General features: G+C 37.2%; 1 protein-coding gene across 6 annotated transcripts in view; it reads right to left on the reverse strand.

Moving 5' to 3' along the window:
• Positions 1 to 773: 773 nt before the first annotated feature.
• Positions 774 to 19,179, reverse strand: part of rxfp1 (relaxin family peptide receptor 1) — a 102,583-nt gene continuing 84,177 nt past the window's right edge. For 3 of the 6 annotated variants that reach the window (XM_044126524.1, XM_044126529.1, XM_044126530.1), the window contains exons 16-19: positions 17,693 to 17,922; positions 9,996 to 10,406; positions 9,502 to 9,720; positions 774 to 8,100 (exon numbers count right to left, since the gene is read on the reverse strand). In XM_044126524.1, the coding sequence (XP_043982459.1) occupies positions 7,676 to 8,100; positions 9,502 to 9,720; positions 9,996 to 10,406; positions 17,693 to 17,922 (1,285 nt within the window). In that variant the 3' untranslated portion in view covers positions 774 to 7,675. The remainder of the gene's footprint in view (positions 8,101 to 9,501; positions 9,721 to 9,995; positions 10,407 to 17,692; positions 17,923 to 19,179) is intronic. The other 3 variants (XM_044126527.1, XM_044126526.1, XM_044126525.1) reach the window with 3 other exon arrangements.

The raw sequence follows: 19,179 nt of genomic DNA on the forward strand, positions 1-19,179 counted from the left end.
TGGTTCCTCTCCAGCTACGTTCCGGGCGAGAGGCGGGGTTCACCCTGGACAGGTCGCCAGTCTGTCGCAGGGCAACACAGAGACACACAGGACACACAACCATTCACACACACTCACACCTAGGGAGAATTTAGAGAGACCAATTAACCTGACAGTCATGTTTTTGGACCATGGGAGGAAGCCGGAGAACCCGGAGAGAACCCAGCATGCACAGGGAGAACATGCAAACTCCATGCAGAAAGACCCCAGGCTGGGAATCGAACCTAGGACCTTCTTGCTGCTCGGCAACAGCTCTACCAACTACACCACTGTGCAGCAGTTTCTAAAATACTCTAATCAAAATCCACACTTTACTCCATTGGTTTAACTCAACACCTTCCTCATCTTGTATGTAAAGATTGAATTGCCTTTTAATTCTTAATAGAAAAAAAAAGCTATTAATCTCTATGATCTATTAGGAAAGGGGTAACTTTAGTAAAAAAGTAAAAACAAAAAAAGCACACATTTATGCAAAAAATTAAATATCCGACTTTCTGCTTTTGTGAAAAAGGATTGTTTCAATTTGTCCAAATGTGTCAAAAAGGCTTATAGATTCATATGAATTATCCTACTTTTTCACATCACTGCACACTTTCTTTCAGCTTCAAAATCCAAAGTTAAGTGACCTTTTAGCAGCCTAATATAATTTCTGCTTTGAGGGACACATGCTTTCCATTTTAGTAAAGAAAAAGACTGAGAAATCTAACTCAACACAGAAATAAAAAACACATTCATTTAGGAGTTCACAACTGCATTTTATTGTACAGCACTAGTTATTTTACAAATGCCAGTATGGTACTTCACAGTGTAAAAATTGTGTTGTGATGTTAGGGTTTGTGAGATGAGGTCCGAACCCCCAGACCAGCCGGGGGTTTATCTTAACAGGATGTAAAAAAATGCTTCCTGTGTTGCAATAACTGACACATAAAACTTATTAATTTCAATCCTGTCCAAAATAAATACATTCCTTGTTGAACACACAGAGACTGTTATATTACATTCAGGAAAATACTTCCAGTAATTAATAGCATGAAAGGAGAAACAAAGCTTTCTGCAAACAGAGCATAAAATATTAGAAATGGCTGCATTGATTATTTTTTCAGAAAGTCTTTGAAATGTTTTGCTTATTTCTCTAAAATTGAGAATGAAATGTGTTGTGGAGAGCCTGTTCATTCTGAAAAGGGAACTTGATTGAGTGATTCACCCTTTCAGTTGTTTGATAGTACTTTTCAGAGACTGATTGGACAAGAATCTAATCGTCAAACTAAGCATAATGTTTTAATGAATCATTGACACATATCCACTTGCAATTTCTAAACATTTGTTTGTAACAGAATGAACATCTGTAGTTATGATTATTTATAACACTGAGACAGCCATAAAAAACATGAAAAAACAGCAAAAACTAAAAGGACAGATTCTGTTCATATATACAGTACAAAATGTGTGAAACGTATAAGAAAAAAAAAGAAGGTTTTTGCATTAAAAGTGTGCCAAATACATTGGGAATCAGACAAAAGCACAACATTCCTTAAAAATCCCAGTTTTCTTCATTTTTTTGATGCCACAGATAACATTTTTAGAATGCTCGTTATTAAGGGAGATGCGCTTTGATTTTCCTACCAGTTTTCAGTATATCTGCCTGTTTGACCCAGCTTTAAAGGTAAACAATGAACAGCAGCAGATGAACACAAACTGCTGTGATTTTTGTTTTATTTATAACACCCAACAGAGATGCAGGATAGAAAGTAATGAGATTCTTTATTCTCACCCTGGTAGAGGTGTGTTGTTATTACTGTCTTTGGATGGCTTGCTGACCTAAATATAAAATGCATGGTCAACATGTGAAGATATGATTTCATATTGACTGATAAGTTCCACTCCAAATAAAAACAATAATAACCATAGTATATCAGTGTTTGGACACTATAAGTGTGCATGTATGCTGAGCAGAATTGGAAGAGGTGTAAATTATTTTTTTGTCAGGTTTTGGGTAAATGTGAGCTCTAGATTAATTCTTTCATAGTGTGTTTCTGCAGGATTAGGTAGAAAAATAATATAAGTACTGGATAAAACAGTATTTATAAAACTCAGTGCAAATCTGACTAATGATGTAAATATAATTCAGTCATGGTAGAGAAAACAGAGCAGCCGCCGTTTTCAGGTTCGGGAGTTTTTATTATCAGGACACACAAATGATCTGATCTTTAAAGGTTCTGAAATTAATTAACTGTGATTTCAAATGTACGATTCCATCGTCAAATTTCTTATTAAACAAAGATAATACCAAAATAAAATAAATATAAATATATTTCTACTTCTGACATTTTAAAAGAAAGTTGCAGCCAGTTTATTAATTGATCATCAGGACGTGTAACCACTTTGATTAGAGCAGAACTTTTACTATTCTGGAGCAAACAGGTAATATAGAAAAACATCAGCAAGCATCTTAGTGGAGCCGTTCCTGATTCCTATCAATCTGGGAAAGGTTTTAAAGGTATTTCTAAACTACTAGAATGTCATAATACAGTAAAAGGTTACTCACAAGCAGAAACATACAGTTGCTAACCTTTCCAGGAGTGAATGTCCCATAAAAAATATGCTTGACTTTTTGAAAATAGCTTAGGCAAAGCATCTCTCTTCTTTTAAAATACTGCGGCAGCACCAGTTATGTTTGCAAAGTTACATTTAAGTGAACCACAACAATTTCAGAGCAATATTTTCTTTGCTTTGTCGTAGATAGACAAGGCCCTCTGAGAATATTTTGAGAATTTTTGAACGCAGAATGTATTAGTGAGCTAAGATTGAATGATTTCTTTTCTTTAAAAATTAGAATTATTTTCATTTTTAAAAAGTCATTTGTCTTAGAACATGATAACTGCAGATCCTCCTTTTTCTTTAGGAATATCTTGAGAAGTTTAGGAGAAACTTTAGATTTTTAATTGATTGTTTGATTGTCCTCCAATGCAGTTAAATAGCAATATTCCATTGTAATTAAGGTCTGAATGTATCTGTAAGGAAGTTGTCAGTATCATTACATACTCGTTGCATGGTGGGTTGATGAGGCACTTGACGTAATGGGCTAGAAGGGGCAGGCCCAGGGACTTGAAACCCTTTCATGAGTGCTTACAGTCATAGTTTTTCTATATCTAAGGTATGGCATTAATACCTAAACTGAGTCGGAGAGCAATAATGTCCTCATTAACTGCGTTTAATTCAAAATGAAGAAGATCCTGGGGATAGATAAAATCAGAGATGAACTATGGACTCTTCTGCAACATATGTGTTGTCTTTTCCTTGGCTCTCTTCCATGTTTTCCTCTCAGTCATTCACTTTTCATTCAAATAAACAGTCAGGCCTAAGCAAAACAGAAGTGGGAAGATAACCTAAAACACTGTTGTGATTTTTAGCAGAGAAAGCAAGACCAGGCTTGAGCTAAATTGGCCTCTATGTCATGCTTTTGAATAGGTGTATGCATCATAAACATGCAGGATCACGGGGCAGATTCTGCCTGTCTCTATCCGTCATGGGGAGAGAGCCGGAGTTCTCCCTGCTCAGGTTATCAGACACAGAACGGCTCATACCGCAAAAAGAGTTTATGGTTTAATTCTGGTTATGTGCAGACAGAAGAGCTAAACAAAGACATTTTTTAAAATTTAACCCAAAATACTGATTAGTGTGGACAGGGCCTGAGCTGACTAGGATCTCCACTGTATGGGTCAAATGTGAGGCCAATGTCTCTTCAACATTTGAGGTTTGGCTGAAATGCAGTCATGAAACAGGAGAATAATCTCAATAAAAAAAGCAAACATGACCATGAAAGACTGAAAACAACTGAGGAACTGTGGAATCTAAAAGAAGCTGTACAGAATCAAATGTTTGCAAACTTCAGTGGATTTTAGTAACATTATAAAGAAAATCAATAGATTCCATCTAATATATTATAAGAAAGTGTAAAAGTCATAAATTAAAAGTGTTTCTGACTTTTTGATGCTTAAGGTAGTTTTATAAGTAGTTTTTTAAACCATGGGGCGCAAGTTTTTCACACATAACTTTTTCATTTTGGCTTTATGGTTCATAAATAATGACAGAGAGGAATTTCGTTCACATTTTTTTCCATACTTGATGGTAGATGATACATTTAGAAACTGGCGAGCAGATTAATTTTATTCAGATACAAAAGCCTAGAAATGAAACAGGGTGACGATATTTTAAGATGTTCACTTATTCATTTCTTTTAAAAGTTTAGAATCAATAAATCAGCTAATTTTGATTGCTCTGTTAATTGGATTGTGCATGGACAAATGAAAGGCCTTTCTGATTTTTCCTCCATGTATTCAGCTCATGAGCAGGAGCTGTCAGAACCGCTCTCAGAGTATCTGACAGGTTTGAAATGGAAGATGAACAGTTAAAAGCACAGACTTAGACGGTCAAGAGCCTTCAGCTGTGCGGATGGCACTGAGGTTTTTTCAATCATCAGCACAGGTGTGGAGAATGTGTTATTCTCAAAATGTTTCAGGAAAAGTCAGGAATGTCAACCTTGGGCTGTTGCTACATTAAATGTTTCGATGGAAGACTGAAATCAACACTTTCTATCTCCAGGACAAAAAGTCAATTCTGTTTAGAGTAAATGTATGTAAAACAATCCAGTACCTTTGCAATTACCAAATCCATTCTGTAGTGTAGCTACATAAAATAAGAATGCAGCAGACATGTAGCAACCCAAGGCAGCAAAAATGTCATCCATTCAGCAGATTATTTCTATATTTATATATTTTATGTTAGATAACAGCAGGTGGAATATAGCTGCCATCACAGTGGCTCTTCCAGCAAACAAATTTAGCTGCCCTGCTTTAAGGAACTTTGTATATTAATGACACTGAAAATCCATCTGCTGTAATTCCTCTGCAGGTGACCTTTCATGTGTGTGAAGCCAGGGTGGCCGTTTTGCTCAGGCTTCCTGCTGGGAGCAGAAAAAGTGTTTCCACACACAGCGAGAAAAAACAGGTCCATTTTTACATCAGTGAATATACGGGAAATGTCCCATCTTGAAGAAATTGAGTGCAGCCAAAAATGACGGCAGAAAAAATGAACATCTATGAAAATAAATGGATTTTTTACATCCACAATGATTCATAAACCCACTTGTGGAGCAACATAAACTCTGCTGATGTGAAAGGGACCCACTTGTGCATGAAAAGCAGTGGCACATGTACATCCTTGGAATAATCACACGGGTTGCCTTAAAGCTAAACATCGGCGTATTTGTATGCTTCTCACATTCACACCAACAAATCCTCCTCTGTGTCTCCAGGAAACTTATTTTAGATAAACAGAAGGGTTTAAAATTTAGCATCACTTCATCTTACTTCCATTTTTACCCAAGACTGAGGCAGTGGATGTAATTGGAGCATGTTACAATAATCCTGAAGTGTGTAACTTCTCTGTCTGAGTGCTTAACCTAATGGAGGGAAATCTCATGGGACAGGTTTTACAGAACTAATTATTAAAGTCTGGCAATGGCCTTGTCAGCTGCAGAAGCTTAAAATGTCAGTTCATAAAATGGATTTTTCTACATCAATTAGGCATAGCATGACCATCTTTGGGAGTTGATGCTATCACAAATGCTTTAGTATAACCTGGACAAAGCAGGCAGTACTAGTGGCCATTGACATTAAAATTGCACAAATTGGAATTCTGAAAAGAAATTTGCTTTAGTGGAAATATGGCAAATTGAAAAAAAAAGATTTTTGCACTAGCCTGAAGTGTTTTTTTTGTTTGTTTGCTTGTTTGTTTTTTCAACTGTACTGAAATAAAATGGAAACACATGTTTTGCATCACCAGAGGTCTCTCAGCATTACATACTTTAAAAATTTTATTTGACTACAAGTTCCCCAAAACGCAGCATACAGCCACTGCCAGATAAAACACGCTTGATGTTCCAGTGCCTGAATGAGACACCAAAGTCTCCTCTGATGGCTGATGATGAGAAAACATGATTCTTCAGACCAGGACATCATCTTTCATTGCTCCATAATCCAGTTCTGATACTCATGAGTCTACATGTTGGTGTTGTCAGCAGTGACAGGGATCACTGCAGGTACCCTAACTGGTGGAACAGCTATTCAACCTCAGACAGTAAATGTGTATCTTGTAGACTTAGTTTGGGTGTTGGGTGCAAATGTTTGGATTCAGAAGATAAATGAGAATAAAGAAATATCAAAACAAAGATGGAGACATAGAGATGGAGAACATTCTGTCTGAGTTTAACCGGCTGGAAATTAAATAAAGAAACTCAGACTTTATGTTCATGAGACGGCGAGACATCTCGACTAGATGTTAAGAGAAACCGAGGCACATTTTTATTATTACTCTTATTCCTTTTTCTTTCTTTTTTCAAGTCAAGAACCCATAGGAATAGATAATGAAACAGAAAGCATCTTAACAGCCTAATTATTCTGCTACACATCTCTCTATCTGTGCGCTGCTGCAGTCAACAAAAGCTGCGCTACCAGAACCAGAGGCCACAGCAGGGAAAGGGAGCTACTTCTGAATCACTAATCTGTTATACAGCAAAGCACAGCGACAACAAACAGAAACGCTTCTGTGAGGCCTTTAAGCCATTACACAGAGACTCAATGCATCACTGGCATCATAACCAGCCACTTTATTTAGTTGGAATATGGTGCGATAATGATTCCTACCAAACTGCTGTAATGAGCTCACCATTTCTCCCATTTAATTGTAAAAATATTTGAATTTTTAGAAGGACTCTGGGGAATAAGCAGTTTTGGGAAGCAACTAATATGAAACTAAGTCCCTTTTACCTCCGCTGTTCCAATTCTCCATAATCCTCTGTATCAATGTCCTGCATGTTTAAATAAACATTTTAAGTTGGATAATTGAAAAGTATGTTCATGTACTGTAGAGTTTATACACACAATGCTTGGTTGAGGTTCCTTTTGCATTAATTTGCTTATATTCAGCATGTAGTAAAAAGCTAGCTTTATTAGCGATGACATTTAGCAGCTTATCCTTGTGAAAGAAGTCAACACTATCTGCTGGGCAAATGTCAAGGACAAATGTTCTTCATTATTTTTTGCCTGTAACATTAGATAATGTATTAAAAATCCTTTTGTTTTTATTGGTGTCGAGTGACTTTCTCAGAAACTGCATTTTGGATTATTATTAGCTGTAAGGAATGATTAAATAAATAGTATTAAAATATTGCTTGAATTACACTGATTAATTTGTATGACTTGTATTAAATTGCTGAGATAAATAAACTTTTTTAATGACATTCTCATTCACAGAAATGAATGTAACTTGTATTTAAAAAAAACAAACTTGTAATTCAGAAGTCTTCATCTTTGATTTGTAAGTGAGGTGAGTTCTAGAGAAAATGCAGAGTAAAATGTTTAACAAGGTAGTTGTAAATCTTTGATGACTGTGTTTACTGCTAAGCCTCATGAATACTACTGGGATGTTTTTCACTTTAAATGAGAAATCTGTGCACAGATTGTGGACTAAGTTCCACTGTTAAGGAAATAACTAAAAGAGTTTAGATGACTGAATCTGAAATGTTAATGTGGTTGAGGAGAATTATACAGATACAAACAGATCAATTCTTAGTCACTTAGAGGAGGTCATTTGTTTGTGTGAACGTATGAATATGAGTGAGTGTTTGGGGTACCGTCTTATTCTGTGAGCACACCGATAACACGGCATGCTGCTTCTGCTGTTGTTGTTTCGTACTCACATTAAAGTCATTGTATCCTTCATCTGGATTCTCCACAGGGGTAAGTTTTGCTGCTGTGTCTTTCGTCTCCAGCGTCCCTGGGGAGACGCCGTGGCTGTTTTCCTGGAGGGGCCACATTTCCTGCCACGTGAGCGACGGATGATGTGGCGGGTGACCGCTGAGCAGAGGTCTTTTCTGTCTGTAGTTTGCCCACACCTGGAGGATTGTTTCTTTGAAAGGCCGCGTGGTTAGTGTGTAGAGGATGGGATTCAGGGCACTGTTGATGGGGAGTATAAAGATGACAACCCAGGAACTGATGGTACCTGCCAGGAAACAGAGAAAACAAATGGGAGAACATAAATGTGGAGCAACCCAACATGACAAAAAGTATTCAGAAAAAAAATCATTTTGATGAGGAAATGATTCCTTTAATCATTTTTATATTTTGAGCAGAAGAACTGAGATAGAAAAGAATCATTGCTGTGATTATGTGCTGAAGAGGGGTGTTAGAAAGACAGAACTTCTTAAAGTTGCAGATGTTTTTAAGTTATATTTGATACATTTTCACAACAACTGAAGGTAATGTAGTTATTTGATTGGGCTCTCAGCCTGAAAAATACACAATATCGGCCCTTTATCAGCAATTCTTTGAGAATGGTGCTGAAAGCCAGTTTATGTCCCCTTAAATGGGACGATGTTTATGAGAAAATGCATGTGATTTGAGCAGTAAACCTTACAATATCTGGCAATGTGATGTGTGTGGCTGCATCTCCCACACTGGAGAAAAGAAGGCTATTAATTATTTCAATGCACAAAGATATTGAGATGAGTTTTAACCAGTGAGAATCCCATATCTCCATTCTCTGGGCCTGAACTCTTATCTTCTAAGATGTCGATGCTCCCCCATCACAGCAGGGTTTATCAGACTGAGCAGAGGCTGGAATGACCAGCTTTCAGTTCTGACCTCCACCCGACTAAACACTTGTAGGATCAGCTTTGGTGTGCCGTTTATGCAGAAGGATCAACACAAGCAACAGCTGCTGGTTGAGAAATGGGATATCATCCCACAGCAGTGTGTAACTGAGCTGGTGACTAGCATAATGAGATGCCAGACTGTGGTAATTATATATGTTCCTCACACACACCATCAAGGCTCCTGTATGTTGAATTAATGTTAAATTGCCACAAAGAGTTGTTTCTCTGAACTTCCATTATCTAGTCCAACAGACACCAAAAAACATTCCTGAGCAGGGTGAACAGGATAAGCAGTCTGACATGGGTAGAAAAGCATTTGGCTATTTTTTCAGTAGACTACCCAGAAATGTCTTTACAAAAGTGGCACAACTTAAGAGAAAATAAACAGGCCTTCCAATGATGTAAACTTTATTTCCAAGAACCTCTGTTCATTCAATATGATTTTGTTCAGGTTGTAACTACACCAGAAATAAACACCAAAAGTGAGGAAAACTTCCAGGAGGCTTGTGAATGCAGCTTTTACTAAGCAGTTAGACATTATTATTGCTTTTGAAGGTGACATTTACAGATACACTTTACCCTTGAAATTATTTTGTAAAACTTTTATTTCAGGTTCTTAAATTGCTAATTGTTGTTGTCACTAGTGCTAACACGCACCACAAAAATACGTCAGACACAAACTGCCAGCCACGTATGTTGTACTGAAAGAACATATTTAGGTGGACTTTAAGTGACCATATGTTCATTACCGGGAATTTCCACTTGCAGCAGTGAAAGGATCTTGAGAACAAAAATGGGAATCCAGCAGAGGGAATCAGTGATGACGATAGAGAAGAACCGCTTGGCGATGGTCACCTCTTTTTTTATGTGGTTGCTGTACTTGGTGGTCTGAGTGCCTGTTCTCTGGATGTTATAGAACATGCTTGCATAGGAGAAGACAATTATGAGGAATGCCACCAAGTTGAGACCTGTTGAGAGAATACCGAGTTCAGAATTACTTCTGGGGTGTACAGGGTTTCCTAACATGTAATTGTCAAAGATAATCTGTAGGATTCTTAATCTTGATACAAAATACACAAGTATACTGTAAATTTGAATCAGATCTTTATGCAAGGGCACATTTATAAACTTATGGGAAACCAAATAAAAAGATGTATGCGTTTCCAAATACATGTATTAAGTAAAGTTGGTTAAAAACATGGTTATGCAATAGGAAAAAGCAAACATGAAAACAAATGCTCACCAAGAAAAATAACAATGGAGTACACATGAGCCCAGGGCGTCTCTGGCTGTTCCGAGTGCAAAGGGAAGCAGACCCCATTGGTGCCATAAAAGTTGCGAAACAAACCCTTGCAGGCCAGAGGCAAGAAGGCAATAACAAATCCAAACACCCATATCCCGAACAGGATACTGACAGTCCGCCGCCAGCCGGGAGTCAGGTAGTGGAAAGGGTACACGATACAGATGTACTTCTCCAAGGTGAGATATGTGAGGAGCAGCACAGACACTTCAGTAGACAGCATAGCCAAAGAGCCAATGACCTGACACTGAGTGCTGTCCATCCAGGCTTGAGCATGACGATTATATTCACCACGAAACTTCAGGTCATACGCACCAATCATGAAGAGATAAACACCCATCAGGCCATCAGCACCTGCAAGAAAGAACAACTTACTTTAGAGAGAAGTCCGATTAAACTCCTAAATTCTGCCACTAGAGAGGTTCTGTAGTGTTTTTTAGCATTTGCTATCCACTTTTAGGGTGAACTTGCCCAGACCTGGACATGTTGGCAGCTGTTTAAAAGGTCCTTCACCTGCAGACCATGTTCCAGACAGTGGAATGGCAAATTTTCAGAGTCCTTCGAGACCTTGTTGGTTCTCTTACCAGACTCACACAATCCTCTGCTGCAATCCGGTTTCTGAAGCCTGCTGTGTTGATTGTATCCTTTCAACAGTCATTAACATATCACACAAATTACTTTTCCACAAGCACCTGACAGCATGGCTAAACTCAGCTAAACTCTAATTTACACACTTTGAGTGATTTTCCATTAACTTGAGAAACAGCTCTAGTGGGTGGGTGTCAAATAGTTGGGCGGACCCAGAGTCTGAAAAGTGGTACGGATGGATCTGTATGACACAAACACAATATGGAAGCTATGCCAGTCACTGTTTTGAGTTTTTAAAATGTTTGGTTATTGTAAGAATCTCTCATAATGCAAAGAGTGACTCCACTCCCTAGCCAATCAGTGACCGACAGACTTGACGTGATTTTTTCAACCAGACTCCACATCCTTTGAACCTAAGCAATAGTAGAAAAACCTTATCACCACATAGAGCAGGTTCAGCTGAGCTGAGTTGGTCCTAGTGGGAACTCTCATAGACTGAAGTCAGTGTGGAAAGAAGGTTATAAGAAGTCAGTTTTGCAAAGACAGTCTCTAAGTGTCTGCTTAGGCTCATGGCATACTTTGAATTTGATTGAAAAACAAAACAGCAAATAATCTAGTCAGAATAAAGCGCAGCTAGGAAAAAGGGTGTTGTTCAGTGGTGGGCTTTGAAGGTTTCTACATTAAAAACATACTGAATATGAGGGTCCATATACGGCTGCAGGTGTGGCTTCTGTTGTTAGTCACCCATTAATCAACAATCCCTTAATTAGTTATTGGTATTATGTCACATTTCAGAGAAAAGTTGATTTTCTATATACCTCCATTCTGCATAAATGAATATGCATAAGGGCATAAAAAGATGCAAACATATTTGCAAGTCAGGTTGCTAATGTTAATGATTTTTGTATCCAAAATGCAAAGCAGTTAAACCATATTATTCTTGGTCTATACCAAAACAAAATCTAATAATAATAATTGTTTTGTTTAAATATAAATATTAGTTTAGTTATTTTTAAAAACATGAAACAGCAGTTGAAATTATATTCTGTGTTGAAACTTGTTCTTGTGTTGTTGAGGTTAAATATTAAAAGTAAAATGATAAACAGTAAGCCCTCTAGTATGTCTGCAGATTCAGCTTGAGTTGAGCTGCTGTTCCAAGGAGCAGTCAACATATTAGTATTAGTAACTCGGCCCATAAGCACATTATCATAGCAAAGAACCAAGGTCTCCTGTGGTAGAAATACTTAATTATATGCAGTGTACGGGTGTCACACAGAGAGCTGACATTGTCTTTAGTGCAGGACTTTCCATCTGATCAAAAGTGTCTTATTACCTCCCTAGAAAATGTTTTCCTCCATGTTTACTCCTCATTGCCCTTGGTAGTTTATTAAAAAAGTTTTCCTGTCACGATCAAGGAACTAATTGCAAATTTATAAGTCATACTCTCTAATAAGTTTATAGATGTCTCAGTCATTTCTAATGTTCAGATGCACAACAAAATGACCCTCTGGGAGTAATTCCTTCATTATGTCAGCACACCATAAGCTATCACAGATGACGGCTAAATATCTCCAATAACAGCTGAATACCAAATGATGCAATATTTCAAATGAATGTAAAATCCCACAACAGCAACTTGGTGCCCTGTTCACAAGTGATGTTAAGAACCGGAGATGGACCAACAGATTGGGTCTTTGTCTACTGTAATGTGAGCATCTGTTCTAGTGAAGAAAGAGTTGACCAGATCGGAAAAGCTCTCAATATACCAGTTTCTCAAAGTTCAGACCCTCACCTATGATCATGAGATATGGAATAGGAAGTAAAGTGGCCAAAACAAGCCACTTGCATCCAGACATGGATGAAATTATTGGAAGGATAACTTTGTCCAGACAAAGCTGGTTTGTTTCTGCAGAAGGAACCTTGTAGTTCCAGGTTCCTCCAAGAGTTCTGTCACCAACAGACACAGTATGCAACCCCACCGAGGAAGTAAAGTAAAGCTGCCAAATACTGCTTGAGAACAGAGAAACACAGCTTTGTGTGTCCATATCAGCCTGATCCAGAGATGAAAACATCAAGTTTGGACCTGACTTGCTAACCAATTAGATGTTGTTAGCCACAGTAGCTAACGACTCCCAACAGACAAAGCCAGGGAAATGTCTAAATTCATCTTGCCCATTGGAGCTCTGTTCACGGTAGGTTGTGCCTGAGCAGTGATAGCAGCTTAGAATGATCAATGTAAATGTTTTTTGTGTATTTTTGCTTCTTTTCAACAGGAAACAGAGATGATAGGAAGGTGGATTGAGCTTCATGAATGTCAGTCCAGAAAGAAAATATGTTGGACACTGACAAAGGTTTGAGATTGGGGTGAATGTTCGTCTCTTACTGGAGAAACTGCATCGAATATGAAGCGAGTGTCAAAACAAAATGCTGTAGATCAAAGCATATCAATGTGTTTGAATGGCCCAGTCAAAGCTCAAACAAAATCCAATAAAAAAGTGTAGCAAAACTTGATTGCTATCATAGGTATGCAATCAAGTCCTTGAATTTGTATTTTATGCCAGTTATTAAAGCAAATTATGGGTCCACAGAGAATTGAATCTGGGGGTTGACAGAGATGTACAACACCTTCCACAAGCAGCCTTTTGAGTCCATTGTGTTGGGCCAAGAGCAACTCGATTTGTAATTATCCACGGAGTTCATGGATGAAATTATGGGGGTCAAATTGATCCAACGCATTAAATGTGGCCACTACAGATGGTGAAGCACAGTTTTCTTCTTGTTGCCTCCAAAATAATTTTACATAATATTTTTAAGCTCCTCTTAGGGAATAATGTTGATAACTGACCTATTTTCTTTTTCAGGTTCCTCCAAGCAGAGTAGTCTCATTTTTCTTAGACTCAAGTCCCACATGCTCCTCCACTGGTGCAGTGTGAAAACTAATTACACATATATCCTCCATCTGTCGCTGTTCTTCCTGACATCTGAAAGGCATCAGTCAAAATCTGGAGTTTATATCCAGCTGGAAAATGTTACCACTATTGTGATTTTATCCTTTGTTTTACATAAAGTATCACCTGAATACAGTGCCAATACAAATTTTAATGTATTTCTTTTGGATTTCATATGAGTTACCAACATAAAGTAGTCCATAATTGTTAATATGCCTAGTTTTAAACATTTTGTACTAATTAAAATCTGAAAAGTTTGATCACTTGTATTCAGCTTCTGTTGCAAATTCTCCTGTTATTTGGGATAAGTCTCTACCAGCTTTGCAACTTTGCAGACAAAATATTTCCCCATTCCTTTAAAAATACCTTTAACCTTCCTGTCTGTAAAATTTATATGAAATATATAAACATTTGTGAAATGTAAAAAAAAATTTAAAAATCTCTCAAATAGTTTTGCAAAATTGATCTCATAAAGTTATTAAAAGTGATCTATAATACATTTGATTTATTGATTATAGAAAGATTTTAACACTTTATTATTGATTCTATGCAGCATTGAGATGTGAGGATTAAAAGTAGAAAACAACAGAACTGATTTAGTCTGTGCCAGACTGGGATCTCTAGCAGGATCTTGGCTTCAGGTTACAAGGACGTTGTGTTGACATGTTTTTGTATAAAAAATAAAAACCAAACAGGAAAATGTTTTCAGTGAGTAAAAGGCTACAGTCAAAGATGAAGGTGGCTGAACAGATGAAAACGTCTTTCAAGCTAACTTTTGATCCAGATTTGAATACAGATGGTTCAACACTTGAATGAGTTTATACTTTGACTACAAACTTAAATCTATTCCCTTTATATGCAAATCAGTAGCTCTTTGTGGACATGTTGTGTTTGCATATAGAAGTATATAATCCACTTCTGGTAAAGAGATTAAACCATTTTAAGGCCAGTTATCTCTTTTTTCATCCCTTTAAGATTCACTTCAGCTTTTTTCAGCCAACTCTGAAGGATTAAAGTTTTAAAGATCAATGTGTTAAAGCAACTAGGCTTCAAATGCCTTGAAATGAAAACAAATTCAAACTTGGTTGACACCTTTCATGGTACATTTGTCATAGGTCTATTAATATTTTAGAAAAAACTTTGTGCCCTTCAATCTAGGGTTTATCACAGTGGGAGCTGTGGCCCTGTAGGGGGTCACCATGAAGAGCTAAGAGGGTCTTAGAAAGTTGGATGTAAGCAGTTCATCTGTGGAGAACATTGCTTCAAAAAACCCTCAGAAATGATGGCCAGCTAAAGTCAGAAATAATGAGGCAGCATTTATGCTAAACAAATGTAATAACTATTCATTTTGGCCAGAAGCTAATGATGTTTGGGGGGCCAAGGTAGGGAAAGGTTTGGGAAACCCTGCTCTAACCTATGATTTCATAGTTATTGTATAACTTGAAGGCTGTAACAGATTTTGATTAAAGTAAAACGTGTTTTCTATTTATATGGACAGTTTACACGGTGTCACATTACAGCAGCAGCAGATTTGCTCTTCTATCTCAAATATTTCTTGAGAAATAAACCGTCTTTACCATCAACTCCGTTTTCCTCAGCTGTCAGTCTGGAGTTCATTTTAAATGGCCATTTTAAAAAACAACTATTCTGATTCTCCTCATTAAATCACGAAACACCCAAGGAGTCCTCATCTGATGCTGATATCAAATGTCCTTGCATTCATGAGCACTCTGGTGAAATCCTGTGTTGAGCTGTGAGCTACCAAAAACACAGAAATGTCTTTATTTTTGTAAGGATGCAGGGAACATGTTTAAGAGTTGGGGCATGTTACCTCCACATTGCATCACCTCTCCTTTTAATGAAGCACTTTAACCATCTTGAAAATGTCAGGAACAATATGTTGAGTTTTGAATGCGTCGTCATTTTCTCTGTTTTTTTTTTTTTTAACAGACTAACTTACTGCCATGTAGAAGTTAGTTTAATAGCTGTCCACCTGGAACACAAACTGTATGTGGCACTGTGTTGCTGTAAACGTCACCTAGACAACAGCAAACTGCATATAATGGTAAGGACTAATGTTGTGCGACATTCATATCACTCATCTGCTCATCTTGGACTCTCCTGTGCAGTTACTCTGTCTTGTAAGCATATTTACACCCCAATAAACATTTTTCCCATTTTGTCACATTACAACCACAAACATCAATGCATTATTGGGAAATTATGGAGCAGATGAACACAGGATATTTGTAAAAATAGCCTGAATAGTTTTATGGTTTTTTTACTAGACTAATTCTGAAAAGTAGTGGGTGCAAGTACATTTAGCAACTTTTATTTTGATGTAAATTTATAACATCTATATCCATATTGTACTGTCACAACATAGTGACAGTCTTAAGTAATAAACAAAAAAATCTAAAAGTTAGATGCTGCAGCTTTGAAAAGACTTCAACTGTTCTTTTGTCATGAACCTGCTGAGTTTTTCTCAGCTCACCATTAGCCAATCAAAAGGCTCTTGACAAATTATATTCTTGAAATTGCAGATTCAGCTACAGATTGTAGAGTTGATATTTTAATGTTTCTAGTGCAGAGAGGTTGATGAAAAAATATGGTTAAATATTTATGTATTGCTTACTTTATTAGACATCAGTGTAGAGCTCTTGTTTTATGAAACTAGTCCTCAGTTGATTCAGTTATTATCACACCTAACAGACTGATTTGTTGTGTGACACCGTATCTAAATGTCAGATGTTTGAGCTGATTGATGCGTGGATGTATTTTTTATTTTTTTAGGGTAATATATAACTTAATTAGCTTTTTTATTGCCCTGGTGCCAGCTTTCTGCCCCCAGCTGTCTTCACTCCTCTTCCTTCATACAATATTAACAAGGTCATGTAAAATTATCAAGCCAAAACGTGGTAGAAAATTGGAGCATACGTGCATAGGGGGGAAAACATAAAATTTTGATATGAAGAGGGACAATTTTCACTTCCACAGCCTTGGTGGTAGATGTATCCAGAATATATTTAAAAGATTTTGCTGGCATCGAGTTAAAATAAAACTAATATGAATCTTGGTTTACATTCATGGTTTGAACATTTAGATGCTCAGTGCCTTTATATAAACTTTTTACAAAGCATCTCAGCTTTTCTGGAAACATCACTCAACATCTTAATCAAGAGTCTGTGTTAATTTAGCTGATGAGATTATGATTTAAGAAATCCCACCAGTGATTTATCTTTTTCCATTTAGTCATGACAGCTTGAGAAGCAATCAGATTTGTAGTTTTGAGAAATATAAATATACTTTGTTTTTTATTTTTCCAGTTTGTGGGTTGTTATGGAGAGTGATCAAATGAACTGGAATCAATGTCATTCAGAATAAATCTGAGAAAAAGTGTAGTATTGGACTGTAGTGGTCCAAGAAATCATTCTTCATTGTCCATATCTGGCTCCCACAGGTAACATTTGCTGTCCATAAAAATATAATTAATTGCATAACATTTCTTTAACACGTTAAGAGTTTCTGAAATTAATTAAAACTCCTGGCCCCAATTTAAACATCTTGGGTTCACTGAAAATAAATTTGAGTCTTAACTCCATCCAGAACCTCCAGGCAGATCAACCAAAAAACAAACTCTAGGAAGTGAACGTGTGCCAGACATATTAACATAGAATGAGTAGTCACTGCAAAAATTGATGTTTTGCATAAACTTGATATAATTCATAATAAACCCTGTGAGAGTTATTAAATATTTTATACCAGAGAAACATAATGAAACACGTTCCATCTGGAACTTGACTCATTGTCGTGTTTTGATTATTGATTCTGTTACATTGTGTTTCTGTGTTTGATTTGATGTAAAGCACTTTGAAATGCCTTGATGTTGAAATGTGCTATACAAATACAATTTGATTGATTGATGACTATACACTATGGCATAGAAATACAGTCAGACTAAAAATAAATAAATAAAAGTTCAGGCAGAAACTTCAGGTGACACTTTGTACTTTCTGAAGATTAAAAAGCTCCATATCTCCCTCCCTTTGCACAACACTCCCTCCCATTTGACTGCTGTTCCCCTGAAAGTGCAGTTTGACTCACAGCAGAGGGAGATGATGCACATGGCATGGAGTTTGTTCTCAGAGCGGATATACGAGCGCATGCAGATGACAAAGATGTTGCCAAAGCATGTGGTGGCAGAGACAACCCAGACAAAAACCCTCAGGACGATGTTGGCCAGCAGGTCCTCAAAAGATGAGATGCCATCTGTGTTGGGCTTGCAGCTGCGCACGTGAGGGGCATAGCCACAGTACTGGAATTTCTTGAAATAGCTAAGAAAACAGAAAAAAACAACATCAAAAAAAGCAATCTAATGCTAAGCCATGGGGTATATGTTGACTTGCAGCCTGCAGTGCTCCATCCACAATATTACCCTTACTGTCTATTTGTGCATTTAAACTGGACGATAAGGAAGAACAGAAGGACAGTGATCTCATTTCTGTCAGACTGTGCAGTTCAGGAGGTGGAAGACTTCTTTAAAAAACCCATTTGGATTAAAACTGCTCCTTTTGTTCTTATAAACTCTTGTTGGAGAAAGCCGACAGACTTAACATCAGTCATTAATCAAAACTAAAAGAACTGAAACCCAACCAAACGTTTGGCTTTGGGATAATTTACTTTTAGGTGTGGGTTGCCAACACAGCTCTGCTTTCTTCAGTATCGCTTTGGCCTGTATGGTAACTAGAAGCGGTTAAAATGGTCTTAATGGGGGCGTGCTGTGTTGGCGCAGGGGGTTAGCACGCCCCACGCTTGGAGGCATTAGTCCTTGACACGGACGTCGCGGGTTCAACTCCCGGTCCCGGCGACCTGTGCCGCATGTCTTCCCCCCTCTCCTCACCCTCTTTCCTGTCTGCCTACTGTCACAAAAAAATACGAGCCACTAGCGCCGCAAAAACTCTGAGAAAAAAATGGAAAAAATAAAAATAAAATGGCCTTAATGAAAAGCAAAAGGAAAATTAATTATTACCTCTCAGATCCCCAAATTACTTTTGATTGAAATTATATTTTTAAAAAAACAATGTTCTGCATATGATGCATTAAATATTACAGTGGGGCAAAACAGCAACAGTGTGTGAAAACCTTGTGAAGACTTACAGAAAACGTTTGATCTCTGTCATTGCCAACAAAGGCTATATAACAAAGTATTGAGATTAACTTTTGTTATTGACCAAATACTTATTTTCCACCATATTTTGCAAATAAATTCTTTAAAAATCAGACAATGTGATTTTCTGGATTTTTTTTCTCCTTTTGTCTCTAATAGTTGAGGTATATCTATGATAAAAATTACAGGCCTCTCTCATCTTTTTAAGAGGGAGAACTTGCATAATTGGTGGCTGACTAAATACTTTTTTGCCCCACTGTACATTTAGTGTGTAAATATTTGCAGAACAAATAGGTCCACATTTTGTAAAGTTACTAAGCCAAATTTCAAGGTTCATTAAAATTTTAGAACATAAGTTTAACTTGGCCTGTTTGATGTGTTCCTTGGTTTTCATAATGCCGGCTGTTCACTAATAATCTCTAAC

This window comes from Gambusia affinis, linkage group LG09, assembly GCF_019740435.1.
Source record: "Gambusia affinis linkage group LG09, SWU_Gaff_1.0, whole genome shotgun sequence".
NCBI classification, from domain to species: Eukaryota; Metazoa; Chordata; class Actinopteri; order Cyprinodontiformes; family Poeciliidae; genus Gambusia; species Gambusia affinis.